Here is a 26,780-nt window from a genome sequence, read left to right on the forward strand (position 1 = left end):
AGCTTCATCTACAAGACCAGTCTGTAATCCATACAACACTGAAGGTTGCGCACAGCAAACAGTTGCTTCACAACCAATGCTGGCTCTAATTGAAGGAGGGTACTGCAGAGTTCCCAACATTCTCTAACACTACAAATGTGTAGCTAATGACTGACAGTGTAAACATCTTGTTCATGCATGATTTGTGCTTATTCTAGCCTAGAAATCTCTACCAAGTAAGCTGAACAGAACTGTAACATCCTTCCTGAAACGTCGACTCTTCAAACAGAACTTCTTTGCCTTTATTGCTTCATTGAACTGAATTTCCTTTTCTACTCTCTTTTCTCTCAAATGGAGCTCTTGAAAATGAAAAAGGGTAGTCTCAGGCACACCATGTTCCTTTGTCAAAATTCATTGGCATGGCACAAATGTAACTGAAAGCAGATCCAACTCACTGTTTTAGGAAGTAGTTTACAGTACAGTCTATATTGTTTGTTCCTCACTTTCCTGTTTATTATCAGGTTGTTTGATGCCAGGTGATTTAGAGGAAAAAAAAGTGAAAGCTACATAAAACATCTGTGTGAGATCCTCAAGGAATATAAATTGTTACTGTACCATTTGCAGGCTCTAGACAACAGCCTTTACCAAATCAAAATGCTCTTTTTTTTTTTTTCTAATACAATCCTGTTGCACAGAGACTAGAGAAGAGATTTATTTCTTCTGTAGCACTGTGCCCTTGATTAACCCAGGTTGTGGTACCTATTTCAGTGAAAGAGCTAATACCGACCCTGACTTCAAAGCATTGCTAAGTGTGATACGTGCCTGTTCATGTATCATTTGCTTCTCTCAAGCCATTTTCTGTCAGCAGAGATGCAAGCAAGATGAATGATCTGGGTGAATCCCATGTCATCATTAGCAGAACATTACACCAAACTGCTGTAAAGTAATTACGCGGCTAAAAGGTGGGCTGGGAGGAAGTCAGTGATTAAATACTTACCACCGCAGTCAGCCCACATCACATAATGTTTTTTGCTCAGAGGTTTTCAATCTATTTTCAAATTATCGGTCAGTGCCATGGGCTGAATTGGACCTTCTTCACTCAGACCTTGATAATTATTTTGCTCAGATATGATTGTCCCTTTTCCATATTGAATGAATTTTATTTCAGTGTCATATAATACAATACAGGTTAATAGTAATTCTTAGTCGGTAGCTTGAGGTTGCTCTTGCACCGCCAAGCTATTCTCACCAAAATCTTTCATGGATTCTTACAGAGCTGCTGCAGTTACAGCAACCCATTGTGGTCATACTGCAGTGTAGCCATCTGTCCTACAAAAAAATTGCAAGTGTGAAGTTTCAGAAATTATGGGATCTGAATTACTTCAATAAAACTCTGCCTAAGTAAAAGACCTTGGGGCAATGACTGAGGAAGCAATAATAACACTGTACTCTGTGTCTTCCCTCCATACGATTTTAAACACCAGTAAGCTTCATCTTTGACATTTCTATGAGAAATATATCTCCATTTTGTGGATGGTAATTTTGAAGCACTGAAATATTACCAGGAATAACTGACTTTATTAATCCTTTTCCTGAATGGAGCAGCACACCCTCTGGGACACAGAGAAGATGCCATCCTTGTCCAGAGGGACCCATCAACAGGACAACTGTGACAGATGAGACCACATGAGGTAAATTATCAGTGAGTTCCATTGTTTTATTTTGCATTTAGCCCTCTTCTCCCCCAACTCCCATAGCCTTGAGCTTCTCCCTCTCAGCTTCCTCCCTTTGTCCTGCAGCTTACCCTCCTCTTCCCCATTTCTCCCCTTCTGCTCACCCTGTTCGCAAGAGCCAGTGCTAAGACAAATTGACAGCCAAAGGTGCTCAATACAGCTATTATGCTGAAGGATGTATACCCTCGGAGACAAGAAACCTTTTAGCTTTAGGACTGGATGATCCTTTACAAGCAGCTTTGACCCTACTTTATCCTGTTCTTCTTTGTGAGGAGTCTGATGGAATAACCCTGGTAAATAAATGGGTTTTCTAATATTGCCTCCAAATACAGCAAACAGGATGCCTAATGGTTAAATTCTGCCTCCAATGATATGGACAGCTGTTTGGTGACTGCAGAGACTGCATCACACTTCCATTCTCTGTGTACAGTTACCCACACACTTGAATCCCCTTTCACTGGAGCTCAGTTCTTCTGAAATCATTCAGAATTTTATCACAGATTTAAATGGGAATGGGATCAGGGCCCAGATAGTGCAGTCTGTACGTATGGCTGACTCCAAAGCAATCCAATAGTGCAGTTCAGGGTCTGACACTAATTGGTGCCCTCAACTCCTAGCCACACAAACAACAACACAGGCCTGAAAAGTCTCTGCCAACTTACCACTGCCTACACGTTGTCATGCAGGTTGGGTACACCAAGCCCAGCAGCTGGTGTCTGAAGCACTGAACCTTTTCAGAAGCTCTCCAGCTGTCACACGAAGTTTCACCTGGTCCCAGGCTGGCTATGTCTTGGATGTCAAAACATAAGAGGCATTTTTTTTCAGAGCTGTGAAATGTCCTCATAGATTTAATGAGAGCTGGGCCGCTCTCTACAGACTGCATCTTCGGAAATCTGCCCTTTGTTGAAACTTCTACTTTCAAAAGATCTTAAACTTTTGCAACTTTTAATTTCCTGGTCATACGCTTTGTGACTTTGACTGATAAATGAAAAACAGTTTTAGTACCAGATCTTTGCTAGCCCTAAAGCTATGTATGGTCCAGCTGCTTTTTAATCTGCTGTTATGGAGGCTGTGAAAGCTTGTTTTTTTTTTTTTCTCAATAAATGGAAACTTTCATGCACTGATCACTATTCCATCCAAAGGCATACTACACATCAACAAAACCAAGTAATTTTAAGGAGAAATTTTTGCATATGGCTTGAAACAAAGCCCAGCAAGAATTGACAATGATAGATGTTATCCCCAGTGACATTCAGGAATAATGCAGTTTCACATTTATATTAGGGGAAAACAAGCAATGGACATATTTAAATAATCATTACAAATTAAATGCCTGACACAAGGCAGGTTTCAACCTTGTTTTGCTGCACATCTTCTGGAAATCTTTAATGGCTATCATCTGAGGTCTTCTCAATTGCTTTGCCCATGAACAAAAGCTTTGTAATGGAGGTTCAAGTGTATGTGTCATCAGCAAAAGGTTCTCTTGAGGGAAATTAAGTGAAAGGACTTTTTTCTTGTCTTCATGTTTGACATTGAGGAGTAGTGACAAAATAAGGTAGGCACAGGAGTCTTTCAAAAAAACACCAGATAGCAATGGCAGCATTTCATAAGGATGTGAACCGTTCATCATCTGCTGCAAAGACTCCATTAATGTGGCCTGCTTTTAAATCCAGCGCTTCACAAGGAATCCCATTTTCTACTGTTATTGTCACTTCACATTTCTCTTCTATATTTTCTCTCTCTGTTGACTTTTTATTCTTTCTAAAAACAAGAAAGAGAAAATCATCTTATTCTGTTGACCTGCAGCACTCCACCATGATTCCACAGCCAGGAAACTGCACATATAGTCAGAAGTTCGTCACAGGTTATGAAAAGCATAATCTGGTGCACTTCTTTGCTGCTATAAGCATACCACAGAGAGTGGAGGCTTAAAGAAGCCCTGGTTTAGTGGTTTGAGGTCAGGAATCAGGAATCAGAAAACCTAAAGTAAACATTTTGTAAGTATGTTATAAATATTACTTCACCTTCTCATTCTGTAGAATGATAGGAGAGTGCAGAAGGAAAAGCTGGCGAAAAACAAAAATGGAAAAAACGTCTACATATGTTTTTGCTTTATGTCAGGAAGGACCACACTAAGCATCTAGTCTGATCCTGTTAGGTACGTTATAGATTTTACCCCATGATGGGGGCAAATTAAAACATAATTTTAGGAAATGATCTTCTTAAGACTATAGTCTCCAAATGTGGAGACTTGAATGCCCTCACACTCCTTGATGATGTCCAGAACTTAGGGTACTCTTAATGCTGCAAATCTGTGTTTTTCATTCAATCTTCATTAACAGCCACCTTCCCATCCAGTATTTATACTTCTGTTTTCTAGATCAAACAATTGCACAGCTTTCACTTTTCCAGGCTCCGGTTCTCACCGAAAGCATATTAAAATTATCCAAAAATACAACCACCAGAGGATGGAATACAGAAATATCAGTCAACATGTCTTGATGTTCCTTTAGTTCCAGATTTATTCTGACCTTTAAGATCTACTAGTTCATAGTTTAAAAACCTGCTACACTTTACAGCCTGCAGCATCAGCGGTTTCAGAGGATAAGAAATTCAAAGGTCATCTCCACTGCTTCTTCCTATCCTGCAACATGTACTGTAACAATCTGACTCAGGACAATCATAACAACCTGAGCGAGTGTAACTGCTAATAACAGTGATATTAACAATAATAAAATTTTATTGGCCTTTGGGAGATTCTTGGCATTACAGACTTGCTAAAAATAAGCATGGGCAGTAGTAGTGGAAAATTCTGACCACTGACTGCTGTACCTGCTCTTACATTGCTAAAAGGAGTGTTCTTTAATACAAAAACTGTGGGGGCAGAACATAAAAGAAGATGCTAACAAGCAGGTTTGAAAGAAATTCTCTTCATCAGGGATTGTAGTGTAAGACAAGAGGTTCAGAGTTAGACAGGGAAACTTCAGGTTGGATATAAGGAAGAAGTTCTTTACTGTAAGGGTGGTAAGGCACTTGAACAGATTGCCCAAAGAAGTGGTAAATGCTCCATTCCTGGCAGTGTTCAAGGCCAGGTTGAATAGAGCCATGAGCGACATGGTCTAGTGTGAGGTGTCCCTGCTCATGGCAGGGGGGTTGGAACTACATGATCTTAAGGTTCTTTCCAACCCAAACCATTCTATGATTCTGTGATTCTATGAAATTACACAAAGAGGAGATGTGTAGAACTCATTGCCATAGGAATTCAGATAAGCCAAAAATTTCTGAGTTCAAGGGGAGACTAACAAGTTAAGGAGAAAACATTGTGGGTTACCCAATACATGGAAACCCAACACAGCTCAGGAAGGCCCCCAGCTGTAAATTAGACACTGGGAGGAGGGGGAAAATGTGTGCTTACTCTGTTTTCACTCTTCCCAAGGCAAATGTTTATGGCCTCTGCTGCAGATGGTATTTTGGGGGGTAAGGATAGACTTCAGTGTAGTTCAGCATAACCAGCAGAGGATGATCCTGCCCTGGGAATGTGCCAAATCTATTATCAGACAGGGAGGTGTCCTATAGCTGCAATGACAGGAGAACAAACATAAGGCTTGGAGACGGTATGTCTGATACAGCTCACTGTAAGTCAAAGGCTACAATTACACAGAGCTCTTCAACTGCAGGCAGCTGTGGGCTGGAATTTTATATGTTGGCAGGGATGCACACTGAAGGACTAAATAAGAAAATCCTTCAATTCAAGAAGTAAGGCATGAGTGTAACTCATTCCTGAAACTCCATAACAGGCCAATCATGTGCTTCCCTGCCACCCTGAGTACGAATCGCCTGAAGCATGTGCTTTTAGGCTTCCTTTAACAGAGGTATTTAACTGATACTTTAAAGGCCTACAAATACAGAAGTCCAAATTTTTCTTTTTTTTTAATTTTTTTACATTTTTACTTCTTACAAGGGCATGTTGTGATAGAACAGTGGGTAATGGCTTTAAACTGAAAGAGGGTAGGTTTAGATTAGTTATTAGGAAGAAGTTCTTCCCTCTGAGGGTGGTGAGATACTGGAACAGGTTTTCCAGAGAGGTTGTGGCTTTCCCATCTCTGGCCAGGTTGGACAGGGCTTTGAGCAACCTGGTCTAGTGGAAGGTGTCCTTTCCCATGGCAGGGCGGTTGGAACTAGAGGAGCTTTAGGTCACTTCCAACCGAGACCATTCTATGGTTGATACGATTTTATGAGTTATAAGAAGTCAACACTGTCCTTGGGGCCAGATTTCCAACACGGCTTACTAAGCAGCAAAGGTGCTGTTATGTCAGCTCTGGATGGATTTCCAGTAAAACTCATTACCGAGCATGCTAAAATATTTGACAACCTGGTCACATACTTGGATGCCTGAAAAAGAGATGGGTACTTTCTATTTTTAGTTCCCTGATGTCTGGCTCTTCTTTTAAGCAGCCAAATAGCTTAGAACATCCATGTGATTTTTCCAGTCTTTGCAACAGTAGATGGATGAAATACATGCTTGGTTTACCCTCTCTCTCACTCCCTTGCCCCTGCCTGCAGATGCCATTGATGTAAAAGGAGGACTGGAGTTCAATCATGGCTGGATCTGCTCTGAGGAAAATTATATGTAAAGACGAAGAAGGGAAACAGGAGAAATTAAGTGTAACAAGTAAAAGGACAACAAGAGCATGAGACAGAGAGGATGCCAAGTGACCACAGGCAGGCAGCAAGTCATATTAGTGGTAGTATGATGATATGAGCATGTAGTTTACACCATATTGAGGAGAACCACTCAAGCTTGGCTGAGTTATTTTGAAAATAGAAAGGAGAAAATGCTGTCTTTCAGCATGATATGAAACACAGATTATTATTTTAGCTAGGAAAGAAAATCATAGCTGTTTAGCATAATTTATTTATATTACACTTATTTGAAACATTCAAAGATCCCCTTTAAGTTAAGCACTACAGAGACACACACAGCCATTTTACTAACACAGAGGGCACATATGGGCTTCAGATAGCAACATCATTCTCCAGTTTTACAGAAGGGGTTGCCTAGGTTCAGGTATGAAATAACTCAGCCCATAGCACATGGAAGGGTGTGACAGGACCAAAGCTAATCACACATCCCAAGTATCTGCCCAGATTCTTCCCCCAACAGTATCTCTCATCTATTGTTTGTCAAATTCTGCTTTTTAAAAACAGAGGGCTTGCAAATCATACAATTCTTCTGAATGCAAAATATAAATAAAGGGATTCTGACTACACTACTACAGGTTCTTTATGAGAAGCACTTATCCTTCACAATAAGTGGTGTTCTTCTGCAGTTAAAATAATGCTCTTCAAGGTGATAAGTAGGCAGAAAGCAATTGTCTCTACAAGACACCACTCTTCATATCTTCTTACAAGAATCTTTTATTCTGTTGTATTTGGGGATGCAGCTCACCATATAGTCAATAATTTTAACATTATCTAGTTGTCAGCAGAGATTTACCCTTTTTCAGTTCTTCTGCTGTTCCTGTATAACTCTGCTGCTGAAGTCATAATTTTCTCTTAGCATAACCTTTGTGGCATCCTAAAGCATGGCAGAAGCTGAACTTCTACAGCAGAATCTCAGATGACCTGAGAAATTTCTAATCCTTATGCCCACTTCCAAGCCAACAGAGAGGGCAGAACCAAAATTCCACCTGCTCTCTGTCTTGCTCCAAAATGCTCACATTAGGACAGCATGAGTAGCCTTCTCTTTTTCACCACTGCCACCACAGAAACAAAGAGAAAAAGGGCAGAAATTGAAGGAAAAAGAGTGTATCACTCTCCTACCCTACTGCCAAACAGCAAACACTTAGGCTCATGGGGAGATCTGGTCATGAACCTGTGAAGGGGTGGGTTCTTTGCACTCAATAAGGTGAGACCATGCACTGTTCCATTGAGCAGACCCTCTTCAGCCATACATTAATCATTATTGTGTCCTCTACTGAGTCTTCTCAAACTGCAGCAGCAATTTTTTTAGCCCTGCCAGCAGGCGCACAATCACTGCTGGGCTTCTCCCTCTTGGTAGCAATTTGAATAGTCTGTGAGGGGAGGCTCACAGTACAACTCAACATTACTATACTTCACAGTTACACTTCACATATATACTTCCTTTTCTCAGAAAAAGACAGATGGGTTATCTTTACCTAGTGAGGGAGAGGGGGGCACAGCTATAATTTCTCTGAGGCTAATCTGAAAAACAAAACCAGCCCAGATGGCTAAACTTGCCATATTCAGTTAAGACAGAAGAAAAGCTAAGCCTCTTACTTCTTGCGTTGATGAATCCCTGCAACAACGAGGAAAACAATTCCAGCCAAAATAAGACAAAGAACAACACCAAATACAATAAGCCAGACAGGTGTGGAGGGTTCCACAGGAGGTGATAAGGTTGAGGTTATCTTCACAAACTGCAGTGTTTTGTCGCTCAATAGGAAGGCACTGTTGATTCTGTTCCGGTTCATCCTTCATAAAAACACAAAGAACATCACAACTTTTTATAACGGCATTTTACAAGTTAAAAAGATAAAAAGAAGGAAAAAAAATCATATAGGTGCTACAAGTCTGTGAGGGCTGGATTTGATCCAGTATGATATTGGGAAGATTATACAGACCTTCTTTTTAACATAGACCTTGTCAGTAATCCACAGATATCCACACACAAAGTTTTGAACACTTGAGTTTTGTATGTGTTCAGGTGAAAAACTGGGAAATATAGATGAGACCTGCAGTATTATTATTTATTTCTAGTTTGGACCACACACTGACTTAGCAGGTTGTAATCTGTAACAGCAGCTATGTTATCTTGTTCATGCAGCATTCAAGATTAGCACAGAAGTGGATTAACTTTTCAGTGCCCCTTGGTTCCTCAGACTGAACCACCCTGCATGTGATGGGCCAGTACATCTGCTCTTGCTGCTGTAGGTTTTCTTAGGTCCATGAGGCACAAGATACAATTTGGTCCAGAAGGATCCACCCCTATAGCCTACATGCCCTTCCTCCCTGCAGGGTGCATGTAAAAAGAGATTTAGACTTTACACATTTTTTCCAGTTGTTACCCTTTAACACATACTTTCACTCACAGTCACTACTTCTAAGCATTTTTAGGCATTTTTGGATCTGAATCTAGGCAGCCTTAAGAGGCTTTAGCAGTATCTTTCATTAGCTCTTTCAGAATGTTAATTTTTTTTGTGAAAATTTATTACCTGTATTTGTCTTGAGAGATTCTTTTTGTTTGCAGTTGTTTGATTTACAAGCAGCTTTCTGGTATACAATTCCATTTAATTACCATAAAGCAAGTATTTCCTAAGAACAAATCTACAGAAAATGCAGGTAAGATTTTGCAAATTTTTTTTTCTTGGAAATTATAATGTTTGCCTTTCCTTTAAACAGGAAGTTCTTAGCCTTAATGAAAAACTAGCATTCCTGGGGAAGACTGAAAGCCATGGGATATTACAAGACTCATTATATGGTAATCCGTCTTTGATTTAGAAAAGATTTTTATCCTTACTGATATGAAAGAATCATTGTGAACAGATGAAATAAGCATTGTTCACCCTCATCTAACAGCTGGAGGTACAGAATTATGTGCTGAAACACATGCAGGCAACTACAGGTGCATTTCATGTTTGTATATGCATAAGTATACCTTGTGTATATTTATGCAAGATCTTGAGTCTCATACACAGCTCTGAAAAGGTTTATTTTCCTCTTTATTCTTACTTTGTAGAGAATATGATACAATAAAATTCTGGTCCATGAGTTCTTATGTGCTACTGTAGCATGAAGAATTAGAATAATGGTTTAGTGTGGAAGCCTACAATCAGAAGCAATTGAATAAAAAGTATTGTAGCTTTATAGATCATTTTATTTCTCATTTCTAAGTTATAAAAGTTCCTATAAATAGCATATTCTTTATCAAGTGACAGACAACAGTTAAAAACCAAACATACTATAACAGCATCCAATTTCTGTAGCAAACAGGGCACATAACAGATTTAAATAAATCAGCTTATGCTACTGAAGGTATCAAAGAATAACAGAAATGCAAAACCCCTGCATTCCATCACTCTTACAGAGAGCTTCAGTGAATAAATAATCTGCTTCCTTCATTAATGCTATGAAGCTATTGTTTGGTTTCTCTGTAGGAAATAGTTTAATCTGCTCATAAGCTTAAATTAATCTTTCCAAAAGAACGCATACTCATTCATCAGGAATTAGGTATTACACCTCCATAGAGATAACATGAATTTTCAAGACAAAGTACAGAATGCCTGAAAACAAAGGGGTCTGTTTTCCACTTCGTGCTTCAGAAATGTACGAGTTACACTGCTTGTGGGAATCATCCCTATAAACCCCTTATGCAGTTTTGATGGACCACTGAAGTCAGATTACCCCTTTTTTTTTTGCTTCTTCAGCTCCACAGTCCTGCTTTCATTGGCTACAGAATGTGATATTTAGTAGAAAGCAAACTGTTTTGCACTGCACAGTACTTTGTACAAGCAATGCTCAACAATGTTGTTGACTGGCATTCTAGAAAGAGCTGATATGAAAAGAATGTGAGCATAAGATTGTTTAAGCCAAGCTGGGACACAGCCAGCTCTGCTCATGAAGAATTCACAGGAGCTCTTGTATTGTGAAAGCTGACTTCTAAATTAAGTCAGATGAACTGTACTTGAGAACCACCAAAAGGGAGCCTGTGGCCTTTAGTCTAGGCATAGGTGTGCATGTGTCATACAATGAAAGTTAAATGACCTTGAATACTGTATTCAGTTTTAGGCCCCTCACTACGAGAAAGACACTGAGATACTGGAATGGGTACAGAGAACGGCAATGAAGGTGGTGAAGGGTCCAGAGAGCAAGTACTGTGAGAAGCAGCTGAGGGAGCTGGGGTTATTTAGTCTGAAGAAAATGAGGCTCAGGGGAGACCTTATTGCTCCCTACAATAGAGACCCTATTGCTCTCTACAACTACCTGAAACTAGTACAGCAAGAGGTAGGTGTCAGTCTCTTCTTCCAAGTAACAAGGAATGAGGTGAGAAGAAACAGACTCAAGTTACACCAGAGGAGATTTAGATTGTATATTAGGAAAAACATCTTCACCAAAAAGGTTGTCAAGCATTGGAACAGGCTGCCCATGGAAGTGCTCACTATTTCTGGAGATATTGAAAAGACATTAAAGTGGTATTTAGGGACTTGGTTTAGTGATGGACTTGTGGTTGGACTTGATGATCTTACAGGTCTTTTCCAACCTAAATGTTTCTATGATTCTATGATATATATTACACCCAGAAAGTATGCAATTCTCTCATTTGAGGGAGAAGGCTCTCTCACTGAGAAATACAGAAGCTGGATGAGAGCAGCATATGTGCAGTACACTGGTCAGCAAATTACAGGTAAAGCTCTAGAAATGGACCAAATTTCTTCTGGGGCTCCAGCAGTAAGGAAGACTCCTTCCAAGTTATAATCCCAATGCCGACATGCTTTGCATTCTGTGGGACTGTTAAAAATCCTCTAATCTCACATGCATGAAAGAGTAGTGACCCCTTGGTGTTTTAACTACTTGGACTGGTTCATCCTTAAAGAGGCAGAGTGCTCATTCACACAAGTCCAGAGAGAGAAAACATCCTCAGTCAGCAAGGAAGAAAAGGTTGCAGAGGCAGTGGCTGTACCTGATGGCTGCTTCTACCTCACTTCCAGGAACAGTTGTCACATTTTTTGAAGAATCTGTGACCACGAACCAAAAGGACACCCGGTCAGTCACATTGCAGAGCAACACATTGGAAATTCTGCAGACAGTGAAAACAAAAATAATCATTAAAGTGCACAGAAGGAATTACTGAAATATTACAGATTTTTCTTAAAATATTTCTTTCATTTAAAGGGGTAAAAATTCTTACTTTTAAAAACACAGTTAATGCTCAAGGAAGAAATATCACTCTCAGCATTTCCTATTTTCCAATACGAGTAATAGTAAAAAAAAAGCCTACAAAGACCAAACTTGAGTCTTAAAATGAATTTCTGAATCTGTTACAAACTTACATAGTCTTGCATACACATTTAGTGTCATCAAATGGAAAAATACATACTTGCATCTTAATCATTAGGGCTGTGACTAAAGCCTTATAAAGGGGCAAATGCATTGGTTGAACTAAGAACCTTGGTTTTGACATGTAATGCCACAGGAACCAGGAATAAGGGATTCCCCACATGATTTTCAAATGAATGCAGTCCTCATATAGGATACATTTGTTGGAGGGAATAGCAATGAAACTGATGTTATTTTTTTTGACATCTTTGTTCACAGAGTAAGGGCAATGGGCTAAGTGTATACATTCTACTGGCACTGGCCTATGACCTTTAGCTTATGCTATGACAAAGATTTGTCTTATCTGTTTAAAAAGAAGATTGCTCAGCTTTATGCAAAGTTAATAGTGGAAGGCCCCAGGCACACAGCTTCCTATGGCATACTATGTAAAAAGTGTGAAAAAAAAAAAAGTATTTTAGATGCCTTTTTTCAGAATCCTACAAATTTGTTTTCTACCACTAATAGTAGTAAAAGGTAGAAGTATCATTAAAAATATCCATGGAATGACATGATGAGTATTTAAACTAAAGAAGTGAAGGCTAATATATCATACTAGTGACTGAGGATAGATGGTACCCTGATGTCTTTCTGTGTGTTCCCAGTTTATCCACACAACTCGGAAACAAACCAGCCAAATGCATAATACACAGGAATTGTATAATGTGACATTAATTACAGCATGGCAAGGAACATCGCATGTACCATAAAAGGACTGCTGAAGTATTTATGAAAAATAACTAGAGAGATAAAAATGGGGAAAAAATATTTAGTTCTATATCATTATATGTTATATACATATACAATCATATACTACCAGGTTGGATGGGGTTTTGGGCAACTTGTCTAGGGGAAGGTGTCCCTGCCCATGGCAGGGGGCTGGAGCTAGATAATCTTTAAGGTTGCTTCCAACCCAACCATTCTGTGACTCTATGATTTTATGATCATTAATAAATAACCTAAAGAATTTATCTCAGGACTCAGGTTTACTGGTCATGTCCAAGCAGCAAGCAGATATTCTGAAAGTCTAGGACCAAGAATTAGGATCATTTTTATTTCCAGAGAGCAGCTCTGACTAGTTTCCCCTTTGCACAAGTTCTACCTGGTCATAAGCTGCCCTGTCTTGACTGACCCCAGTTGGGATGGTCAGTTTTCAGATACTTGATGATGTTCTGGAGAAAGAAACTGTAGTATGTCAGTGAAGAAGAATGCAGCCCCTCTTTTAACTCATTGCAGTGATGTTTGTAACGTCCATTACTATTACAATTGGTTTGTCCATCATGAAAATTCAGGTTTTAACATTACCTTTTCCAACCTGTGATCTTTCTCAGGGTAATGACTTCCCAGCTGCAAGCCACCTCCCCTGCCGCAGAGTTCTGTTTTGTAGTGCCATCTGCCGGCTAATTACAATCACAATTAAATGAGCTCTGCAGTGCCCTGAGAAACAGGAAGCATGAGGTAGGAAGGAATGTAAGGCAGTCAAAATTGCCGATAAATGTGTAGACTTTGTCCAGAAAAGAACGAGTTTGCTTTTAAGGCACAACAGGCATCGGCTTGATCACAGCACTCCATTATGCGTATTTTTGCACAAATATTTTACTTACTGCTGAAAAGGTTTTTGGGTGGTATTCTGAGTACCTTGGGTAGTGCAACCTTTCATTTTATAGAGGAGGTATATATTAAATAGAGATACACAATAAAATGGACATCAATAATTCTGCAGTGCTGAAATAGCCACTTTTACCATTATGGAACAATGACAATTTTTCAAATATAGAGAATTTTTATGGAAAAAAAAGGAAAGACATTCCCTGGAATTTGGAAAGATGTTCACATCAGTTTGCTGGCAACAGTCAGATGACCAAAGCAGATTTATTCCTCCCAAAACAAAAGCAAAGCATAACATTTAGGTGGGGAGGCGGAAGCGTCAACTTTTGGCTGGTGGCTGAGAAACTCTTGCTGACTTCATAGAATATCCAAAATTGCATCAGGAGAATTCAGAACAGCAGGACCTAAGGCTTCATTTTACTGCAGCTCCTAAAGCTGGAATTTCTGTGGTGCAAGCAAAATCTGACCCAGGTAGAAAATCTGAGTTCATATTGCCCTACAGATGTTTTTGAAATGGGGTAAGTGAGGAAAGCCTGATCCCCAAAGAGATCCCCAATAAGTTTCATAGATAAAGACTGGCAGAACACCCTGACTTTCTTACTCTCATTCAGAGATTCTGAGACACTTCAGTCTGGGGCCTTCTCAGTGTCAAAGCTTTCAGCATGTGATAGAGCAGTTCATCATCATTTTGGGGAAGCATCTCTTTCTCTAGAACAAACAGCACTGAATCAATCAATCGGGCAGCAAAGCTTACACTAGAATACTTGAATTTTGCCTCCTTTCTGCTCCCTATTGTGTCTAAAACCTCTGCTCAATTATAAAAATGCAAAATTTGGCTTTACTGCCACCACCATTGGCAGAATCTGAATGCTGTAAATCCTTCCAGTCTCCAAAGAGAGTAATATTGCTTATGAGAAGTTCAAAGGGGATTGAATAAACACCAAAACAGACTGGTTCAACAGGCATCAATGTGGAAATCTCTTTGCAGCAGGTACACTTTTGGGCTTTTTTCCTCTGTGCTGTTTCCACGCAAGTTTGATTCACAGCATGCAGAAGAATTACTACATTATGCTTATATATTTAGATTTGAGAATCTGACATCTTCATGCACTATGCTTATTAAATATATTTGTAAACATATATGTGGATATCTTTTTACTTCCTTAGCAGGCGATAAGACTTTTGTCACAGGGACTATAGGAGACTGTTATCATCGAAATTACAAGATCCTGGTTCTGCTTCATGGCACCGTGGCAGAAGTCTGAAATTGCATTTCCTTTAATATATGCAAGTGAACACCAGTGAGTTGAGTGCAGGAAACCCTGATGGTTCCTTGGCCTGAAACACCATAATTGTTCCTTATGGAGATATAAAGGGTTGGTTAGGGTAAGAAAGAGCTGCCAGAGACTCGGGGAGCTGGCTGCCTCGAGCAGTCGTTAGCTCTTGAGTGAACCACAGTCCCCAAGTCCTGAGCACCTATCTCTAACTCTCTTGAAGGCATCAGGCCCCTTCCAACCCAGTGCTGTGCAGCTGCTCCTGCAAAGAAATGTTACTTTCTTCCTCTTTGTGAACAGCAGCAATGGGATCACCTTGCTGTAACAGCTTTAACTTTAGAAGCTTATTTTCTTGTTCTAAATAGACACAATATTTTTAGTATCAAAAAAGCCTGTCTTAGGAAGACAGATAATGTTAACGGATTTTTTTCTCATCACTTCATGAGGAAAACTTCAGCTTTTTTAATATACAAATGAGGAAAAGATGTACCAAAAGTAGATTCTGTTACATGAATGAAAGTAAATGTGATGACATTCTGTCTGTTTAAAAGATAACTAATCTCAGGCCCAAAAGAGATGCATATTATTTCAAATGAGTCACAGATTATAAAAAACAGGGTTACTAACACAGACAACAGACAATAATTTTTTTAACACTGAGAGATCAAAGGTTGGCTCACATAGTTCAGTAATGTATGTATTGAGAAGCCATATACAGAGCAGGAAATAAAGGGGGTTTAATTCTTCACTGAAAAAGAAATTTATTTTATACGTATTAATAATTACTGAGTAATTTGATGGATTGTGTCTTTGTTTCACACAAACTTGAAAAGTTTGACAAGCCTTTCAAACATTAAACAGAGCTTTACCATTTATTAAATTCTAGTTTAGAAATTAACTTTAGAGAATTCAAGACGTAATGTGCAATCCTGTCCATTTTGCGTTAGTTGCACAAGGGAAACAACATCATCAGCTGCTGTTTCCAGCGGCACATTTAAATGCTTGTCATTACAGGCTGGCTTTTATTCAGCTCCAGAAGCCTAACAAAAGATCATAGAATCATAGAATCATAGAATAGTCAGGATTGGAAAGGACCTTAAGATCATCTAGTTCCAACCCCCCTGCCATGGGCAGGCACACCTCACACTAAACCATATCACCCAAGGCTTCATCCAACCTGGTCTTGAACACTGCCAGGGATGGAGCATTCACTACCTCCCTGGGCAACCCATTCCAGTACCTCACCACCCTAACAGTAAAGAATTTCTTCCTTATATCAAGTCTAAACCTCTGCTGTTTAAGTTTCAACCCATCACTATGTGTCCTATCACTACAGTCCCTAATGAATAGTCCCTCCCCAGCATCCCTTTAGGCCCCCTTCAGATACTGGAAGGCTGCTAAGAGGTCTCCACACAGCCTTCTCTTCTCCAGGCTGAACAGCCCCAACTTCAGCCTGTCTTCATATGGGAGGTGCTCCAGTCCCCTGATCATCCTTGTGGCCCTCCTCTGGACTTGTTCTAACAGTGCCATGTCCTTTTTATGTTGAGGACACCAGAACTGAACACAATACTCCAAGTGAGGTCTCACGAGAGCAGAGTAGAGGGGCAGGATCACCTCCTTTGACCTGCTGGTCACGCTCCTCTTGATGCAGCCCAGGATCTGGTTGGCTTTCTGGGCTGTGAGTGCACACTGCTGGCTCATGTTCATTTTCTCATTGACCAACACCCCCAAGTCCTTCTCCGCAGGACTACCATGAATTTCCTTTTTGCCCAACCTGTAGCTGTGCCTGGGATTGCTCCGACCCAGGTGTAGGACCTTGCACTTGGCATGGTTAAACTTCATGAGGTTGGCATCAGCCCACCTCACAAGTGTGTCAAGGTCCCTCTGAATGGCATTCCTTCCCTCTAGCATATCAACAGAACCTTTGAGTCTCAAAAACGATGGGACAGACTGCAACAATTATTATGCTGGTCCACCAGACAGATTATTCTGAGGTCTGATCCAGCTTGCTCAAGTTAATGGCATTTAGTCTAATGTGGGAGTTAGCTGTGGCTGTGAGTTACTGCAAGGCTGTGGGTGTGTTAGAAATCAATGTTAAAGGGGAGGTTTGTCACATCCTGGTTATGGATGGTGCAGAATTTATATCCTGGTAGAACCAGCAGTTGCTTACATAGAATACTGGTGAATTTTTTGTAAGTCTTTATTTTGACAAAAATCTTTAATTAAACAGATGCAAAATTTGGATAAATTTAGATGCTACCAGAATGCAGTCACAAGCAATTTGTTTTTTCTTTTATGACAGAATAATTATCATTGATCTTTTACAGCTCCCAAAGAAAATGTGTTGGCATTAATCTGTAAAAGCTCATGCAGCACAGCGTAGTTTATCTGACACCAGCTCCTGCTTCTGCCTCCCTCTCACACTGCAAGCCACTGCCACTCTCCTTACCAGCTATGAGAGTGTGCAGGGCATGCTGCTCTACCCTCTGGGATGCCAAGTGGTCCTGCACCTTCATTCCCACTGCGAAGGGGATGGAGATGGGCTGCACTCCCTCCTCTATACCCAGCTCCTCCCAGCTGCCAGCCACACAGGTGGGGAAAGGAGTATATTATTTCCAGGATTTCTAACAGGATGGAGGCTTTCGTAACTTTCCTGATCTCATGTAACAGGGGCAGGTTATTTGGGGTGCACTGAGAGGTTCACCTAGCTCTCCACTGCTGAACTCTGAGGATTCAGAGGTCCTCTGGGACTTGGGAGAAATCTATAAATAGGAAACTCCTCAGCCTGTTGCCTAGTAAGTTGGACCAGATCTCAGAGAGGCACAGCTGTCTGTCAGTTGCCATGCTGTCTACACATGACCCCAGAGGTATCTAGAAGTCCTAGAAGAGTTATGAGTTACACCTCGAAGGTACACCCCAACAAGCTATATCCCACATAAGGAAGTCTTATACCATCTTAAAAAGATGACCACACCTAGCTGTTTCCAAATATTATACTGACTTCACCTCTGACAAACACAGCAACAGGAAATTACTGACATGTGCAACCTCTCCTCCAAACTGCAGTGACACTGACATTATCATATTTGTCCATAGGAAAAAATTGTCTTGGTAGGAGACTGAATTAAGTGGGCATAAATGCTGTGATTTCCCAGAGTGGATAGAGATAACTTCCATTCAAACTTTAACTGCTTTCATACTGGCTTGATTGTTTAACTCTTCCTGCATCAAGCTTTCTAATATCAGTTTAATGTGCAGAGAGCCTTGGTGCTTAAAGAGGAAAAAGATCACTGGCTTCTGACCCAGGTTTTTTGCTATTTGAAAGAACTATGACTTTGAAGAGAATAATTTACAAAAAGGACATGAGACTAAAATAAGTATATAAAAGCAAATCTTTATGGATCAGATACTCTGAAACCTCTGCTAATTTGAAAAGCTGAGAAAAAGCCCTGCATAATCACCTTTAATTAGCTTGTATCTTGAACTCATTTTTTTAATGTAATTTTAATTGGGTGCAGTAGCATACTTGGCTGCTTCTGTTAAGCTTGGTATAATGGCTCTCTTGCTCAAAGGAGACAACTTCTGAGGAATAAAAATGAAACGGCAAGGAACCAAACATTCGTGTTATATGGAGAGGGAAATCACCTTCTATTTAAGAGAAAGTGCAGCAGCCACAATAATCACCATGGACTAAAGGTAACTAATACCTTTGCAAATGTGGAATATGCTTCATCTGATACAATGACAGTCTGAAGCAGGGTTTATTAAAGTAAATTGAGAAACTTATTCTCATTAGCCTACCAGAACTATAAATCTTTCCTTTAAGACTGAAAAACAATCAAAAAATAATAGACCTATAGAAATTCACTTACCAGGTTTCTCATTTAAGAGACATACTGCAAATACAGCCTGCTAAATAGCCTGCCTAATCAGATATCTAATTTCATAAATTGCAAGGATCAGAAGCCTGGGAAGAATATTCAACACCTCAGGGTGGATTTAATCCCAAAACCAATTAGAGGTTGATTTATGTCTGAACTGCAATATCTGAAACTTCTTGACGCTACGTAACTCAAACACTGCAATATTAGGGATAGATACAAGCAGCAGAACAGAGCAGTAGCATAGCCATCCATCTTCCAGTTCCCCAAGTCAGCTCATCTTCAGCATACCACTGGAGCTGTGCCCTAAAATGTGCGCCAAAGCTGCCTATTCAAGGATCTGTATTGCATTTCTTAACCTTGCCAGTGTCTCCCTTCACCTCTTCCCCATATGGTGTCCAGAAAGTATCCAGATTCTGCTAAAGTGAAATCGCACAATCCACTGAGACCCACAGCCGTGTCATCTCACATCAACACGGATACTGATCCAAAGATTGAACATTGCTTAAGGCAAAGATAATGTGATGTTTAACACAGTCCTGGTTTCAGCTGGGATAGAGTTAGTTTTCTTCCTAGTACCTGGTGCAGTGCTGTGTTTTGGATTTAGTCTGAGAACAATGCTGAAAACACACTGATGTTTTTAGTTGTTGCTAAGTAATGCTTACCCCAATCAAGGACTTTTCAGTCTCATACTCTGCCAGTGAGGAGGGGCACAAGAAGCCGGTAGGGAGCAGAGACAGGACACCTGATCCAAACTAGCCAAAGGGGTATTCCATACCACAGCGGCCATGCCCAGTCTAGAAACTGGGAGGTGGGGGAGTTAAGCAGAAAGGGACCGATTGTTGTTTGGATCGGGCTGGATATCGTTTTGTGGGTGGTGGGCAATTTTATTGTGCATCATTTGTGTTTACTCGGGTTCTGGGTTTTTTTGTTTGTTTGTTTTGTGGGATTTTTTTTCTTTTCTTCTTCCCTTCTAGTTTTATATGTCTCTCCTTGTTATTTCACTTTCATTATTATTATTATTAGTAGTAGCATATTGCACTTTAACTATTAAACTGCTTTTATCTCAACCTACAGGTTTTATTTTATTTTTTCAATTTTCCTTCCCATCCCAGTGTGGGGGGTGTGTGAGCAGCTGCATGCTATTTAGCTGCCAGCTGGCTTTAAACCATGACAAATATATATCTGTGTGTCAAAGAAATATAATGGAATAGAATGGAGTAGTCTGTTTTCAGGAACTTCATATAATGATTTCTACAGTTCTGTACAGCAAAGAATACACTACTACACACAGCATTGTTAATATGTATTAAGGCAAATCAGAGTAGGTGCTTACTGAGTCATGCTCTTGCTGGAATATCTTCTCATTGCAAAAGCTATCATTGCTTTGAAGAGGTACTCTTCATTAGCATCCCAGGCATACTGTAAAGGAAGATGGAAGATAATCAGTTTCAGCACCAGTGCTGGAAATACAGAAAGGGAAAAGGGTCACTGAACTTGAAATACTATATTGATCAAGAAAATTAATAAATTCTCTGGTTGTGCTATGAAAATAAATTCCTACCCACTATCCAGTGCCCACTAAAGACTTTTAATAGCAGCTGTTATAAAGCACAATATAAAGTGCAAAGAATGTTTCCAAAAGCTGAATGCATTGAATGCTTCCAGAAGTTGGAGATGCAAAGTTTCTTGCACCAAAGATAAGGCATATTACTATAATTCTCCCTCACACACCTGCACAGATGGCCTTGCCTCTTGCTGGACAAACCCTGTTGAAGCAAAAGGTCTAAATCCACTCTCAAAGACTAGTTCACTTTGTCCCTCCCCCCCAGAAAAAAGATAATGCTGAAAGCAGTCTCTGGGAGTTGGATGTCAGGACACCAAGAAATGAGATTATGGCCTTACTGTTACATGCCATCCTTGCAACAAGAAGACAGACTAAACTATAGTACAAATTACTACATCACACATGAGATGAAAGAAAATAGCATCCTTACTAATTCAATAAGAAGTAAAATGCAGGCTCAAAAAATTATTCTCTGTTTTCTTGATGAAAAATCATGCTTCCCCAATTTCACTTTTCTGAGATAGCTCCACTGGGTTCCCCTGGGCTTTCAGTCACCTATGGAATTTTAATCACCTGTAAGAACTGCACCTATTACATTTTTATAACAATAGCCATGACTGAGGCATACTGATTGAATTTCCACTTTCAGCAGATTACAAAGATTAGGAGTTTCTCGGAATTATATTAATGGAGGTTAGAGACAGCTTTCCCCCAGTCAATCAGAACATAAATCTAATCTTTAATTTTCTGTATGTAAAAATCTGCATTATCATCATCCAAACTAGAAACCCAAGAGGGTAGATACTCAACCCTGTTGACAACTTGGACCCTCTTTTTCATGGGCCTTTATAACACACTGAAAAAAACCCAACAATTTACATAAAAAACACATTAAATAGCATCAAAAATGACAAATGCTAATTATTTTTCTTTTTCTGATTTTGGATGCATGGAGCTGCAAACTCTCTGCAGAAAGAAGGAATCCAACTTTCAGGCATCAACTCCCATTTTGCTCTGATATCCTGTGGACTGTGAATCTAAGACAGGAAGGAGGTGAGGTACTGGAATGGGTTGCCTAGGGAGGTTGTGAATGGTCCATCCCTGTCAATGTTCAAGGCTGGGTTGGATGAAGCCTTGGGTGATATGGTTTAGTGTGGGGTGTCCCTGCCCATGGCAGGGGGGTTGGAACTAGATGATGTTAAGGTCCTTTCCAACCCTAACTATTCTATGATTCTATGATTTAAAGGGCAAAATGTCATACTGATCATATTTATCATCCCTACACAAATGATGAGCTGTCAAATGGGCTCTCTGAGATATGGTAGGCCACAGACATTATAGCTGAGCAACAGACAATTTGAATAGCATTAAAATCCATCTGCAGCAGTGAGAATCTGGGTTCTGATCACTACTCTTCAACTGTGAATGACGAGAGGTGTAAGCATACTGTAATAATGCCAGTCTAGGAACTAAAACTGAGAAGATGAGAGAAGAGGGGAAGGAAGGCATAGGAGGGGATGGGAGGGGAAAGAAGGGAAGGGAAGAGAAAAAGAGAAAAAGGAAAAAGGGAAAAAAAAAAAAAAGAAAAAAAGAAAAAGTGAGAGAATCTTTGAAAAGAAATTATAAAAGCCTGCATTTTGATCCCACTGCTCTGACGAAGATATGTCAGTAATAACAACAACTAGTACTAAAAGAAAAAGAGGTAATGTAGGAGAGGAATTAATACAGATGAGAGACATAACACTACTTATCATAATTTTAAAGACATTGTATTTAAACCATGGAGCACAATTTGCAGCACTAAAAGGGAAGATCTTTTTTTCTGTGTGTGGTACTATTGACTGAAACCCTACATGCCATCTGCAGTCTTTGAGAACAGGTCCAAATGGACATTAACAACTAATCTGCTACCCAGTGGATTAAACCAGCTGTAGAGATAATTGAATCAGTTGTCTTGAAAATGGATAATGATGATGCGCACTCCATTTCATGGACACAAATGCAATGTAGTACTACTGAGTATATGTACCTGGTATGCTTATATGCAGTGCAGTACATGTATATATGCACAATTTGTCACTATCAAGTATTCAGTTTTCATAAATAATGCAGTAGCCTACAGTTTCTTTAAGTCAGAGTAACAAAGGGCGCCTTAAAACAGGGAAAATAATTTGTAGTGAGGAACTCAATCCCCAGCTAAAAGACTAAGCACTTTAAAAAGAAGACAGAATAAACAGAAAGCTGCAAGAAATGGGGAAGGAGAGAAAGCTCAGCAGAAACTGGGAGCCTGCTTGAGATGCTGAAGATGCTGCAAACAACCTTCTGGGCAGAAAGGCACAAAGTCCAAAGTAAACAGTGATCAGACAGAAGTTAAGAGGAAATTGAGGTTGCTGTGGGCTCCATATGAACAAGAACCTCAGGACATGACTCATGAAGGAATATGCAAGGGGAAGGGAACATAATGAGGAGGAAAAGTATGGCAAGAATACATTAAAGCTAACAAACTGTATGAATTCAAGACAAGTGGGCATGGATTGCCAGAAGTCAATTTCTAATCATCAGCTTTCTCCAGTCAGAGAGGGGTAGGTGCAAATAAACCTGAATTGTTCTACTTATCAGGCTTTATCAGTTTCACCTTTATCCTCCAATTGCAAAAGCCTGGACTGCAGCTGATGACTGAGGATGTTTTCTGCTCTCATGTTCCTATAAAGTACAGCTATTAATGCCCATTTTGTGCTTCTACAGAGGAAACATTAAATATCATTTGCAACCACACGCTATAAGCATAACTCTGTTATCAATGAAACCTTACATGACAGTATCAGAAACGTGACTGTTTACCATCTTTGCTACACAGAGGAACACACACAAAGACCATGGCTCAGTTGCGTTTGTCATCCTTTATATGTTACGGAGGAGCAGAACTAGACACAGCTGACTGTAAAAGTCAGTTTTAAGCACCTGTAGCAAAAGAGGAGGTTGATGATAGAATGGGTAAAAGATGATGAGTGTAAGTTGTTGATGAGGTGAAATGGTATAGTAATGCTCTAAGGAAGACAGCATTAAATGTTAAAACAGCAGAACAAGGTAGATGATAATATTACAAAATCGCTATGAACAACCTGATCTGATTTCGGTGTTGAGCTGGCTTTGAGCAGCAGGGGATTAGGGACCTTCCAAGCTCCCCCCCTCCTGAACAGTTCTGTGTTTTAATTAAACAGCCATTCAGGCTACAGTATGGATACAGACACATGAACATACTCCTGGGTCCCACTTGGTGGAAAGACACCAGATGCATATCAGCCTTTCCCCCCTTCATCCTCTATCCTGGAAATAGCCTGAATACATGAGCTAGAAGGAGGTGCACCTTCTATTATTTCACCTGGCTGCAGCCCTTGAGGTACCAGCTTTTTGATTCTGACATTCAAACTGAGTGATGACACAGACTTAATGGAATTCTCAGGGCACATAATTTCTATTCACTTCCTAGCTGTCTTTGGCCCTTTTGAATTAACTCTCTAGCACTCTGCTAACTCCACGCATAGGAAGCAATTAGTGACTAGCACCTATTCCAGAAGCCACTCATAAAGTTAACATCATCCTCAGACTCATAAATCACTTTCATTTAGGCTACAGATACCATGTCTCCTCCCACTAGTTAGCAAACAATGTCAAGTACACCCATTATTTGCAAATAAAATGGTAACAGCTAAATACATACCATCTCTTAGATGCTCTTTTCAGCTCTATTGCAGTAAGAACCATATAAATACATGAAATGGCACTCCTGCCTCAAAGTACAGCCTACCTTGTAAACAGATTAAAAAATGGTGTCCTGTCTTTATCAGCCTCACACAAAGTGGCATGCACTAAACCCTGTGGAAAACGACACTAACCTATTTTCTATGCCCCTGCACATTGGAGTTATCCTGCCAGTCCTAGAGCAAAATGCCACAATATCAGTGTTTTGTGTTGTAATCCAGCTTGAAGTGACTTGGAAATGAATGGAGAAAAAATCAGCAGCAGAGCATCGTATCCAAGATGTTCTAAGCAGGCTGTGTCCTACTGTGATACAGTGACATTATTATGCTTTTCTTTGCTAAAATAGATAAATAAAATAAAAAAATAAAGTGTCCCAAATTATTCAATCAAAATAAATTTCAGTTTGATGGTAGTTTCAGTTTTCAATTTCAGACATTTGCAGAGAAGATTGCAAAGCCTACGGAAAAAAGCAACTACTACTTGTGCACTTGGTAAATTGTTCATTATTTGTGAATAATTCTGTATGACATCATATCACTTTCAGCATGCTGTTGTTCTAAAATGCTGTTCTAAACTGTCCCATTCTTAAGATATATATGAAATAAACTACTACCTATCTAAAAAATAAATAAATAAATAGACTCCTCAGTTACTGCTTTTTTCCTGTGATACAAAATGACTTCAAGATTCATTATTTGTATCAAAGCTTTTATAGATGAAAAATAATAATAAAAAAGGTCCCAAATCATTGAATACCCCCCATTTTATTCCAATTGGAAAAGGAAAAAGCGCTAAGAAAGAACATTACTGGGAACTGCAATTTTCATTCCTTGCTACCATTTTGAACCAAGATTAAATCGAAACATTGCAGTTATCATCAAGAGTAGCTTCAATAACAGAAGCCATAAAACACTATTTTTAATAAATTTTTTAACTAATCAGGCTCACACTACTGTTAATTAAAGTCTCTCACCCAAGTAAATTGACTCCAACATGAATTTCCACAAATACTGGAATTTTTCTTCCCAATTTGTCTGGTTTATGAAGTTACCAGCAGGATAAGGTCCCTGCTAATGTCAGTTTAAATTATCTGCTATTTCAGGCTAATTTTAGAAAGGCTTCTACAGTCATAGGGAGACTCATATGTCTCCAATGTCTTATCATATGTAACCAACTGCTTTTTGTTTTCCAGGGCTCCTAACATAATCAGACAGCAGACTTCCATATAGACAAGTGCTCAAGACATTTCATATCTAATTTTATGCTGTATCACACTGCAGTTTTGCTCTAAGCATTCTAAACTGCAAACAAAGTACTGAGCTCTGCCATATTTCATAGTGCTTTAGATCAGGAAGGACCATTCAGTCATTCAATGTCCCAGTCTTTTTATGTATCACAGACCCTTATTGCTCACAACAGTACTTCATTAAGCTCAAGGACCTGCTTTAAGCCAAAGCATTCCAGTCCTCATGAGCCTCATGAGAAGAAAGGCCACTGTCTGACAAAGCCCTACATTAGCAGGGAATTGATGAGATATGCTTGAATGATCTCTCCAGAGCAGTCTGAGAGTTTGACATAAGTCCCACTTTATAAAGACCTAACAATCTTTTCCTGCTTTTCTTCCCAGACATACTTGACTTTACAATTAGCACTGAAGCAGAAGTGCTTTTCCCAAAATACAGATGAAGGTTTATGCAGCACCTCTCACGCATAACGTGTAACATCCCTACTGTTTTTCCAGGCAAAAAATAAAGTATTTGACCGAATATTATCTTTATGAAAATATGAGCTTTATACTTCTCTTCAAGGATCCCATTTTAAGGAGCGGAGTAGTCAAATGTCAAGAAATGGATGCCTGGATCTTGACTTGAGCACATCTATTACAATTAACACTTCAAAACAAATTGCTTGTGCTGCCTTCAGAAACTTTGCAGTATACATTACTTCTTATATATTCAGTTAGGATGAATACGTGAAAATATTTTACTTACTGCATTATCTCCCAAAGCCGTTTTGATACTAAGCCGTACTTTGAAAGCATTCTGAGCATCTGACATAGAGAGAGAAAAAAGGAAAAATATATTGACAACCAGCCAAAATAGGACTTAAATATATTTACTTCTCCGATTACTTCACAAATGGCAGCTCTTCTAAATTTGTCTCTACAGATCAACTGGTTAGGAGGACAGAAGTTACTGGTGTGAAAAAAGCCATAGCCCTACAGAGTCTCACTGAGAGTTACCACGACCTTTTTAAGTGAGATCATCTTCCAGATTTAATTTGCAAACTCATAAAATAAGTGAATGCTCAGCATTTCAACCTCCAAATAGGAGACAACCAGTTACAATAAAAATCTGAAAAGCCAACAGCATTATAAGAGTAAACTCATAGCTACATTTATCTGGGGAAGGATGGGAACAAGCTCCAAAACTTACCTGGCTTGCAGAGCTCAGCATGAGCAATAGCAGCTACAGAGAGAGTAAGCAGCAAACCCCGTAACATCCTGTCAGCACAGAAAGGCTGAAGAAAAAGAAGTGAGTCTCCCCTGTAAAGCACTCTTAAACTTTCTGTGACCCAGGATTAAAGCATCAGGAGCATAAGTGAGCAACCAAAGGTTTAATAATTAACCCCCATTATTTTTGCTAAAACAGGCACTAGAAACAAATGTTTTCTGTTAGTTATTTACTACCTTTTTATGTAGTAAAAAACAAAAAAGCCATAACAACTTAATTTTCCTTATTCCTTTTTAGAATAATACAAAACTTCACATAGTGCTCCAGACCAACATTTTTTCCTGAGAGATGTGATGTCAGACAGGCACAGAGATGTCCAAGGGACATGACAGCTGAGCAGCCAGTGACTG

The 26,780-nt window shown here is 39.5% G+C and overlaps 1 protein-coding gene across 1 annotated transcript; it reads right to left on the reverse strand.

Moving 5' to 3' along the window:
- Positions 1-3,316: 3,316 nt before the first annotated feature.
- CLTRN (collectrin, amino acid transport regulator) lies at positions 3,317-26,419 on the reverse strand. The gene is made up of 6 exons (XM_005151460.4): positions 26,353-26,419; positions 25,909-25,967; positions 19,925-20,010; positions 11,413-11,529; positions 8,013-8,207; positions 3,317-3,473 (listed from the first exon to the last, which is right to left on the reverse strand). Exons 1-6 carry the CDS (start codon positions 26,417-26,419, stop codon positions 3,317-3,319), a joined length of 681 nt encoding a protein of 226 aa, XP_005151517.1.
- Between the last annotated feature and the right edge of the window lie 361 nt (positions 26,420-26,780).

Source organism: Melopsittacus undulatus, chromosome 2 (genome assembly GCF_012275295.1).
Source record: "Melopsittacus undulatus isolate bMelUnd1 chromosome 2, bMelUnd1.mat.Z, whole genome shotgun sequence".
NCBI classification, from domain to species: Eukaryota; Metazoa; Chordata; class Aves; order Psittaciformes; family Psittaculidae; genus Melopsittacus; species Melopsittacus undulatus.